The 11,911-nt window shown below is 38.3% G+C and overlaps 1 protein-coding gene across 1 annotated transcript in view; it reads left to right on the top strand.

The window, feature by feature from the left end:
- Nucleotides 1–5,858: 5,858 nt before the first annotated feature.
- The window catches only part of minar2 (membrane integral NOTCH2 associated receptor 2), a 22,446-nt gene continuing 16,393 nt past the window's right edge, over nucleotides 5,859–11,911 (top strand). The window contains exons 1-2 of the mRNA XM_016476788.1: nucleotides 5,859–6,005; nucleotides 10,745–10,975. Of these exons, the coding sequence (XP_016332274.1) occupies nucleotides 5,859–6,005; nucleotides 10,745–10,975 (378 nt within the window). The remainder of the gene's footprint in view (nucleotides 6,006–10,744; nucleotides 10,976–11,911) is intronic.

Genomic DNA, 11,911 nt, shown 5'->3' with positions numbered 1-11,911 from the left:
AGTGTTGGGTGTACCCTCTCTTGAAAGAAAGCAGGGGGCCGAAGACTATCTCCAGGCAGAAGTTAAAGGGGTCATATGATGCTGCTAAAAAGAACATTATTTTGTGTATTTGGTGAATGAAATGTGTTTATGCGGTTTAAGGTTAAAACAACACATTATTTTCCACATACTGTACATTATTGTTTCTCCTCTATGCCCCGCCTTTCTGATACGCGTCGATTTTTACAAAGCTCATCGGTCTGAAAAGCGAGGTGTGCTGTGATTGGCCAGCTATCCAGTGCGTTGTGATTGGCCGAATACCTCAAGCGTGACGAAAATGTTACGCCCCTCACATACTGTGATGCCTGCGTCAACCACATGTGATGACCCCGGGCTGGACTCCGCTTCGTCCACGGTGAAAGCCGATCCGGCGATCCACAGAGAAGTTGATGTATTCCCTCAGCGACCAGCACGGATCAGCTCCAGGCATGACGAAGCAGATATCGTCCTCTTTTGGAAGACCAAACAAAGTAGTTTCGCTTTCACAACGAAACACACAGCGTCTTCACGACATGGCGGCAGCAACAATACTACAGCGAGAATAAAAGTTACGCCTTCTTTCTTTGCGTGAACGTTTGGGCGGCGTTATGCTAATATTTCCACATAGTGACGTAGACATGTGGGGCGTGTTAGATACTTTTTTAATGAAGTAATTTGTAACTGTAACAAATACATTTTAAAAGTAACCCTACCAACCCTGCTAGCATGATTCTAGCATGATTAGCAAGTTATTAGCATTTTGTTAGCATGTTTCAAGCATGATTAGCAAGTTACTAGCATGTTGTTATCATGATTGGCAAGTTACTAGCATTTTGTTAGCATGTTTCTAGCATTATTAGCAAGTTACTAGCATGTTGTTAGCTTGATTAACAAGTTACTAGCATTTTGTAAGCATGTTTATAACATGATTAGCAGGTTACTAGCATGTTTCTAGCATGATTAGCATGTTGCTAGCATGTTACTAGCATGATGCTAACATTTTCTAGCATGTTTAACAAGTTGCTAGCATGTTTCTAACATGATTAGCATGTTACTATCATGGTGTTAACATTTTGTTAGCGTGATTAGCAAGTTTACTAGCATGTTATTATAATTCTAGCTTGATTAACATGTTACTAGGATGATTCTAGCATGATTAGCATGTTACTAGCATGATGCAAGTATAATTCTAGCATGTTTAACAAGTTGCTAGCATGTTTCTAGCATGATTAGCAAGTTACTACTTTTTCAAGCCAACTTAATTATGGCATAAATGGGGATAGCTCCATCTATGTGGTGAACATTCACTAAGTGGAATAGGGACCGGCCACAGCAGAGTTAATGAGACATGCTGTGAGTAACCCAATCTGGCCCAGCTCTTTGCCAAACAAGCAGTTACACTCGGCCCACATGCAGCAAAGAATTACGGCCCTTGTGTGGCCCAGATCTGGACTACAGATATGAGCCACACATGAGCCATAACTTAAAGTAAAAAAAAAACACATTATTTTCCACATACTGTACATTATTGTTTCTCCTCTATGCCCCGCCTTTTTGATACGCGTCGATTTTTACAAAGCTCATCGGTCTGAAAAGCGAGGTGTGCTGTGATTGGCCAGCTATCCAGTGCGTTGTGATTGGCCGAATACCTCAAGCGTGACGAAAATGTTACGCCCCTCACATACTGTGATGCCTGCGTCAACCACATGTGATGACCCCGGGCTGGACTCCGCTTCGTCCACGGTGAAAGCCGATCCGGCGATCCACAGAGAAGTTGATGTATTCCCTCAGCGACCAGCACGGATCAGCTCCAGGCATGACGAAGCAGATATCGTCCTCTTTTGGAAGACCAAACAAAGTAGTTTCGCTTTCACAACGAAACACACAGCGTCTTCACGACATGGCGGCAGCAACAATACTACAGCGAGAATAAAAGTTACGCCTTCTTTCTTTGCGTGAACGTTTGGGCGGCGTTATGCTAATATTTCCACATAGTGACGTAGACATGTGGGGCGTGTTAGATACTTTTTTAATGAAGTAATTTGTAACTGTAACAAATACATTTTAAAAGTAACCCTACCAACCCTGCTAGCATGATTCTAGCATGATTAGCAAGTTATTAGCATTTTGTTAGCATGTTTCAAGCATGATTAGCAAGTTACTAGCATGTTGTTATCATGATTGGCAAGTTACTAGCATTTTGTTAGCATGTTTCTAGCATTATTAGCAAGTTACTAGCATGTTGTTAGCTTGATTAACAAGTTACTAGCATTTTGTAAGCATGTTTATAACATGATTAGCAGGTTACTAGCATGTTTCTAGCATGATTAGCATGTTGCTAGCATGTTACTAGCATGATGCTAACATTTTCTAGCATGTTTAACAAGTTGCTAGCATGTTTCTAACATGATTAGCATGTTACTATCATGGTGTTAACATTTTGTTAGCGTGATTAGCAAGTTTACTAGCATGTTATTATAATTCTAGCTTGATTAACATGTTACTAGGATGATTCTAGCATGATTAGCATGTTACTAGCATGATGCAAGTATAATTCTAGCATGTTTAACAAGTTGCTAGCATGTTTCTAGCATGATTAGCAAGTTACTACTTTTTCAAGCCAACTTAATTATGGCATAAATGGGGATAGCTCCATCTATGTGGTGAACATTCACTAAGTGGAATAGGGACCGGCCACAGCAGAGTTAATGAGACATGCTGTGAGTAACCCAATCTGGCCCAGCTCTTTGCCAAACAAGCAGTTACACTCGGCCCACATGCAGCAAAGAATTACGGCCCTTGTGTGGCCCAGATCTGGACTACAGATATGAGCCACACATGAGCCATAACTGGCCTAAATCTCAGCCAAATAGTCATTTATAACCAGCCCTGAACTGGGCCAGAACAAGTTTTAATAGTGCTACCCAATCTCAGCCTTCAGTGAACCACATAGAGACCAGCCTTTAACCAGAAACCCCAAAACTGAGCCATAAAAAAGCCACAAAACAACTCCATCAATAGGCAGTAAAACACACAGTTACACCTTTAGACAATTAAGCGTCTGTAATTCACACATGCGATTGTGAGGGTAAGACTTTCTGGCTCAGCTGGGACTCGAACCAGAGATCTTCTTGCTGTGAGAGACAGCATTTCCCACTGAGCCACTTATGCTGCGCTTAGCCACAGATATTAAATACAGACACTTGTGCAATAATAATACATTAAAAATTGCTAAACTTTTTTCATGATTGAATGTATATATAAATACAAACATATACATATATATATATACAAACATATATAATCCACAGTGAAATATCAGCATGAATTCAGGAATATTTTATTGTCCTCCTTCAAAAAAATAAAATAAAAGGCAGCAACAATACTACAGCGAGAATAAAAGTTACGCCTTCTTTCTTTGCGTGAACGTTTGGGCGGCGTTATGCTAATATTTCCACATAGTGACGTAGACATGTGGGGCGTGTTAGATACTTTTTTAATGAAGTAATTTGTAACTGTAACAAATACATTTTAAAAGTAACCCTACCAACCCTGCTAGCATGATTCTAGCATGATTAGCAAGTTATTAGCATTTTGTTAGCATGTTTCAAGCATGATTAGCAAGTTACTAGCATGTTGTTAGCTTGATTAACAAGTTACTAGCATTTTGTAAGCATGTTTATAACATGATTAGCAGGTTACTAGCATGTTTCTAGCATGATTAGCATGTTGCTAGCATGTTACTAGCATGATGCTAACATTTTCTAGCATGTTTAACAAGTTGCTAGCATGTTTCTAACATGATTAGCATGTTACTATCATGGTGTTAACATTTTGTTAGCGTGATTAGCAAGTTTACTAGCATGTTATTATAATTCTAGCTTGATTAACATGTTACTAGGATGATTCTAGCATGATTAGCATGTTACTAGCATGATGCAAGTATAATTCTAGCATGTTTAACAAGTTGCTAGCATGTTTCTAGCATGATTAGCAAGTTACTACTTTTTCAAGCCAACTTAATTATGGCATAAATGGGGATAGCTCCATCTATGTGGTGAACATTCACTAAGTGGAATAGGGACCGGCCACAGCAGAGTTAATGAGACATGCTGTGAGTAACCCAATCTGGCCCAGCTCTTTGCCAAACAAGCAGTTACACTCGGCCCACATGCAGCAAAGAATTACGGCCCTTGTGTGGCCCAGATCTGGACTACAGATATGAGCCACACATGAGCCATAACTGGCCTAAATCTCAGCCAAATAGTCATTTATAACCAGCCCTGAACTGGGCCAGAACAAGTTTTAATAGTGCTACCCAATCTCAGCCTTCAGTGAACCACATAGAGACCAGCCTTTAACCAGAAACCCCAAAACTGAGCCATAAAAAAGCCACAAAACAACTCCATCAATAGGCAGTAAAACACACAGTTACACCTTTAGACAATTAAGCGTCTGTAATTCACACATGCGATTGTGAGGGTAAGACTTTCTGGCTCAGCTGGGACTCGAACCAGAGATCTTCTTGCTGTGAGAGACAGCATTTCCCACTGAGCCACTTATGCTGCGCTTAGCCACAGATATTAAATACAGACACTTGTGCAATAATAATACATTAAAAATTGCTAAACTTTTTTCATGATTGAATGTATATATAAATACAAACATATACATATATATATATACAAACATATATAATCCACAGTGAAATATCAGCATGAATTCAGGAATATTTTATTGTCCTCCTTCAAAAAAATAAAATAAAAAATCACCAAGCACATGTCCTCATATCCAGTCTGCTCTCCAACTGAGAGACAGTATCCCCTGCAACAAGAATGCTGCACTTTCTGATAGAATTTTCAAAATACAAAGACATCTGAGAAAGGTTCTACAAAATTAAAAGCATAGACCACACACACACACACACACACACACACTCTCACTCACTCACTCACTCACTCACTCACTCAGCACACAGAAACACTCACTCACTCACTCACTCACTCACTCTCACACACACACACACACACACTCACTCACTCACTCACTCACACAGACACACAGACACACACACACACACACACTCACTCACTCACTCACTCACACACTGTTTTTGGAGATTTTGTCAGGTTTAGCTCACTTTTGGGTACAAATTTGTCCCCAAAATATGGTTAAGTAGGTACACACACGCACGCACACACACACAAACACACACACACACACACACTAATATTAATCAATTCAAAGCACATTCTCAGACACTAGATCTTAATATTATGAAGGATGGGTTTTAAAAGGTTGTGATGTTTATGCATTTTCTCTGTTAAAGGAAAGGTAACAGTTAATGTTTGTATCTCAGTTGATGTACCTCAAATCCAGAAGTTACAGAAGGAAGGCATGTTTACTGTATGTGTTTTAATGTTTACTATTTTGATAATCAATTTTAATTGCACCCTCATTGATTAAGTGAACAGAAATTAATTTAAATCTGACCCTGTACTCATGAAAACAAGGGAAGTGACTCTTGAAGATGGTAATTATTAGGTTTTTTGATAGTACAAAGACACTGACGGTAGATTGTTGGTAGTTGAAATTATAGTACGATTTTATGTTATTCCACACAACAAACAGAAAATGTGTACAACAAATGATCATATCCCTTGTTTATCCATGCTGATGTTATTGCGTAACATTCTGTCAGTCAGTAGCTGTGGGACTAGCCCTTTACTGGCAGGATAGTGGCTTCATATGGGCTCAGATAGAGTTACATCATGAATAATTCACACTCACACTGAGATCAGACTCAGTAAGGCTCATTTCAACCTTACACAAGTCACAAAATGGACATAGCCGTCCTGCCAAACAACAATCATCCAGAGAAATTCCTGCAGCTGGATGTGGGAATGTTGCCGGCTACACATGGAATGTTCCAGATTGGTGCTGCGTTGTCTGGACAAAGACAGTGGCAGAACAAGATGTACTCGCAGGTAAACTCTGTTATTACAGACTCGAGCTGCTGCGGAAACCCTCAGAATAAAGTAGGATGAGAGAGTGTGTTCCTTCCCTGATGAACACCTTCATGCAACTTCTGTTTGTGGAAAAACTTCTCCTTGATCACAAGAGAAAATGGTTTAAAGCTATGTATTGGAGCAGAATTTATAGTCTTTAGGATTCAAGTTGTGTATTCAGCAATTTGATGAAAGGTGAAGTTATATATTTTTAAATAGATTTTTTCCCCCCACACCTTTTAAATTTGTCAAGGAGTACCTTGATTAATACTTAAAAAGTTGACGTAGTTCTTTTGATTTTAGGCACTGTTGTAAATATTGTCTTCAGTTCGGTTGATGTCAGGGCTGTGAAATGATCTAATATTCTAGATATACAGGTGCATCTCAATAAATTAGAATGTCGTGGAAAAGCCTAGTGAACCAAACTGAGAGACCATTTTGAAGGCTCAGGAAACCTTTGTAGGTGTTTTGAGTTGATTAGTTGATTGGCATGTCACCATATTCTAATTTGTTGAGATAGTGAATTGGTGGGTTTTTGTTAAATGTGAGCCAAAATCATCACAATTAAAAGAACCAAAGACTTAAACTACTTCAGTCTGTGTGCATTGAATTTATTTAATACACGAGTTTCACAATTTGAGTTGAATTACTGAAGTAAATGAACTTTTCCACGACATTCTAATTTATTGAGATGCACCTGTAGTATTCTTAACAGTTATAATGATGAAGTTCAAATCAAAATCTGTTCATGCATGCATTATTCATTATCATCATGGCACATACATGCAACCCAGTCTCATCACCCAACTGGAAAAACATGTTATTTTTTTACAATTCAAAGTAGGTGGTCACCTGAGGGCAAGGGTGTCCAATCCAGCAACTGGAGGGACTCTGTCCTGCAGAGTTTAATTCCAACCCAATTAAACACACCTAAAGCAGCAAATCATAATCCACTGAATGAGTTAATGACAAAGAGTGAGTGAATCTGGACACTGAGTGCACCGGGTGCATCTTCCAGCAAGATGTGGGAATTCATTTGGTGCAAAGCTCACAGTATATGGGCTAACTCGATGTAGGGGTGGGAGAAAAACTAAAACAATTTTCTGATGCAACGCGATTCTCTCGTCACTGATTCGGAATCAATTCTGGGCTTCAGTTTTATCCCTGCATGTGTACAATGACACTTGTGTGTGCTAGAGACGGCCATATTATGCTTGCTGCATATTATGCTGTGCATAACTCTGTGAATGGTTAAATGCACTTGCATCTCAAATGCTTTTGTAATGCGAAATAAATGTAAACGCAGTCATTTATGTCTAAAGGACAGAACAAAACATCTGATATTTTAAAATAGATCTGTGCATTAGCGTGAATGCAGCCTGTTAGACCTGCCACTGTCTCTGACAGGAGTGTCAAATTCAGTCCCTGGAGGGCCACCGTCCTGCAGAGCTCAGCTCCAACCCTAATTAAACACACCTGAAGCAGCTAATCAAGCTCTTCAGGATCATTAGCAGCTTCTAGGCAGGTGTTTTAGAGCTGCACTCTGCAGGACAGTGGCGCTCCAGGGGTGTATTCCAGAAAGTGGGTTTTGTTGGAAACTCAGAGTTTGTTAACCCCAGAAAAGGGAAACTCAGTGTTTTCGGTTCCAATAAAAGACAAAACTAAACCTCTCGGTAAGATATCATAGTGACTTACTCTGTGAACCTAACCTGGTCTGGAGCAGGTTTTCTTCAGTAACCCCAGAGTTTCTTTCGGACTCCTCCCCCTTTTTAAAGAGTAAGCAATGTTTAAAGGGGTCATATGATGCGATTTCAATTGTTCCTTTCTCTTTGGAGTGTTACAAGCTCTTGGTGCATAAAGAAGATCTGTAAATTTGCAAAGACTACGCTGTGGATCGCCGGATCGGCTTTCACCGTGGACGAAGCGGAGTCCAGCCCGGAGTCGTCACATGTGGTTGCCGCAAGCCCGCTGGACGCGCCGTTCTCAAGCCCGCTGTGTGTGGCGCTGTGTGACGCATTTTATGGAGGACTGTTGTAGAGTAGTGCTTGTTGTTTGTAGTTTCTCCGATCACAAATGCAGACATGGTTTTATGTTTACGCGGCGCGATGCAACGCAACACAGTATAAATTATTATAATCAGTAATTATGTCCCCACTGGATGCAACGAATGCCTCGTTTATAATGGGTTTTAATGTTGTCTCGTCGCTCCGGCCTGACAGGGCATCATCACAGTATGGTGAGGGGCGTAACATTTCCGTCTCACGCTTGAGGTATTCGGCCAATCACAACGCACTGGATAGCTGGCCAATCACAGCACACCTCGCTTTTCAGACCGATGAGCTTCGTAAAAATCTACGCGTTTCAGAAAGGCGGGGCATAGAGGAGAAACAATATTGTACAGTATGTGGAAAATAATGTGTTTTTTGAACCTTAAACCGCATAAACACATTTCATTACACCAAATACACAAAATAATGTTATTTTTAGCAGCATCATATGACCCCTTTAAATACCTCATTCATTCATTCACGCTACAAAAATTGCTTTTATTGCTGAGATTTTTGCTTTATTTCAAATACTTAAATCATGATGCATTTTCTATATAAGAAAAAATATATAAGATATTTAGTCTTGTTTCCTGGGGTAAACAAGTAAAATTAATTGCCAGCAGGGTAAGAAAAATAATCTTAATGAAAATGGAAACAAGATTATTTTTCTCACCGGACCACTTTCATTTTCATCATGCAGACACTTTAAATGTGACAAAAATGGCATGTCTTTTTTATAAGGGATTTGATTTAATTTATTTATTTTGCCATATCCACATGCATATTTATTTGAACGGTACCATTTTTAAATGGCGTTCACTTGACAACATCTTGTTGCGACCTCTAAGTAACCTAATAATTAGAATTTCCTTTCCAGTGTGGTTGGATGCATTGATTACACACATATTCTCACCATCACACCTTCCAAAAATGAAGCTGATTACTGTATGGAATGGAAAGATACCAGATGGAAGGGTAGTGCAAGATATATGCCGTAACCACCACCACAGCTGTTAAATAAAGACAAATTATTCACAGTTTATTTGGTCATCTTTATGTTCTACAAATACAAAAGCAACAAATTATTATTTTCGCTGTTGTATTTTAATATTGGTATTGTGGCCATCTCCTCTTCATCTGTCAGTGATGGTGCAGGTTCTCCTCCCATTTTACGAGTCTCTGCCTTCTTGCTGTTGGCTTCTGAATAGAAGTCAAATGTTTTTCATTACCCTAATCAAGAAATGTAGCATGTTGGATTAGAGATAATTTATTTATGTGAAAAAGCATTAATGTGGAAAAAGCTGCTGCATATTGAAATATATATACACTGGATGATATTTATTGAATGTCAAATATTTGTAAAGTCATGTAATGTTAGCCTACACCCATTTCATGCTTGAAGCTTTACCTGGTTGAATTATGTTTTTATGTTTAATTTTATTTATTTTACATTTTTTTTGCCCGTGGGATACCATGAAAATGAATATTAGTTCAATAAATTATCTTTCTGCCAGTTTTCACCTGTTGACACTGATTTAGAATTAAAGTGAAGTAATCCGTAGTATGCGGAAGTCTCTTTGGCGGGAGCTGTTGCCATGGTGAATCGTAATTTCGGAGCTCCTGAAAAATTACACATTGGCGGATCAGATTACGGCAGTGTTTTTTTAATTGTTATTATTATTAAATACATTATAGTGTTTTTTTAGTATATATTTTTTTTTTGTCATTTTTATTTTTGATGTATTTTTTTATTATTTATTTATTTTTATTTTTTTTTTTGTTTTGTTTTTTTTTAACCATACAATTGTTTTGATTTATTATGAATTTATAATTGATGAAAAATTTACTCATTTAAGTAATTTAATAAAAGTGCACAAATAAATTGAATCATAATTTCGGAGCTCCATTGATCATGGCTTTTCATAGTCGTGGTGCACGCGCTAAACTCAGTCAACATACTCAGAGTTGACAATTAACTCTGATCAGCTGTTCTGAAACCGAAAACTCAGAGTTTCCCATCTCAGGGTAAATCAACTCAGAATTCAAGTTTTAACTGGAATACACCCCTGAACTGGCGTTTGACAGATGTCATCGGTAATAATCAAACAGCAATAATGTTCAGAAAAAGAGAAAAATCCATCACTGCGCTTGTCTGGAAACTGCCAGATACTGAAAGCACTTTTTGTTTATAGCTCCCAATAATTGATGAAAAATTTACTCATTTAAGTAATTTAATAAAAGTGCACAAATAAATGTAATATTCAATGTTGGCAAACTTATTAATTAATCATTTTAAAAAATGTCGATCAAGGATTTTTTTGGAACCGGATCATGGTTCCAAAGAAGGGGGATCAGATTGAATCCTGAGGTGCCTAAAGATTTCCAATCCTTTTGAGTGTACAGGAATTGTACACTCATTATTGAGGTGCATTATGGAATTGAATGTACTCAATAATATGGTTTACAGAGGGCCACTTCCTGCAGAATTTAGCTCCAACCTGATCTGACCTGATCCTTAAGTTTCTAGCAACCCAGAAGACCTTTATTAGCTGTCCCAAGTGTGTTTAATTAGTGTTGAAGCTAAGGGGTATGTTTTATTTGTTTCACACTCGATAGAGCATTAACCTTTTATTGAAATACCATCTTCATGAACCTCTCTTTGTTGTGTAGGGAAGGGAGAAAGAAATGGAAGGAAAGCTATCAGCAGACAGTCATGTGTTTGAAGACAGAGAGCTGGAGAAACACATCACTCCTCAAACCCTGAAACCAAAGATCAAGCAGAACCCTCTCTTCTCTCATATCAACATCATTGACATAGAGGAGAACAAGTCCAAGCCATCCTGGACCATTCAGGACTATGACAGACACACTGCACATGGTCAGCTGGCTGACTACATGAAGGTATTGCATTAGCCCAAAGCGGGCAAAGACAAACACACACTGGATATTGCAATTTGAATAACATCACATTATGACAATGTTGTAACGATCGGTCTTATCGGTCGAATTACATGGGTTTAAAATGGGGTCAGATTAAACTGTGTAAGGTAAAATAAGTGTTTTAAAAAGATGAGACAATGACAAAAGAAGAATGAATAGTGTATTTACACAATTAACAAGGAACTTAAAACAACACAATAAAACTAGAATAACTTAGGCTGTTAAAAGCATGGAGTCCATTTGAATCACAGTCCTTAAGAAATCCAGCATGCTGTAAGTTCCAATGTAAAAGCGTCCCCCAGTGTATATACAATCCAAGGAAATTGATAATCCAATAAAAGTGAGATGCTGGATTGCTAAATCCTTAAAAACCATGGGATGGGCACAAATACATGACAACGTATTTAAAAAAAAAAAAAAAAAGCAAAATACAAAATTCTGTGTGCAAAACATGTATCAAAATACAAATACAGTTTTGAAAATACATGTAAAATTGGCCATTCAGTGAAGTATTATTATTAGACTGAAATTTATCTAGACTTATTGTGAATGCAAAAAAACATTTTACAACTGCGTAGAAATGTTTGTTTTCATTGTGCTTCAGTCAGTGATGAGCCACAGACATTGATGTTCTGCTGATTTATTTAAAGACCTGTGTTGTTGATACAATGATGACCATCTGATCTGGATACAGGCTGGATCTGGTGGCTACAGTGACCTCGGAATAAGAGAGAAACAGACTAATATTAGCGTAGATGTCATTCTTCTAACGGTGTAGCAAGTACATCGGATGTTATGGGAAGAGTTTCCGGTTCCGGTTGTCCTAATTAATGCAGCCTAACAATCCTTTAACGGATTTGAATATTAGAAATGTGTTAGTGTGTTATGTGTAAGCCA

Source organism: Sinocyclocheilus anshuiensis, unplaced genomic scaffold (assembly GCF_001515605.1).
Source record: "Sinocyclocheilus anshuiensis isolate Anshui unplaced genomic scaffold, SAMN03320099.WGS_v1.1 scaffold1474, whole genome shotgun sequence".
NCBI lineage: Eukaryota > Metazoa > Chordata > Actinopteri > Cypriniformes > Cyprinidae > Sinocyclocheilus > Sinocyclocheilus anshuiensis.
This window is presented reverse-complemented; position numbering and strand designations above follow the sequence as displayed.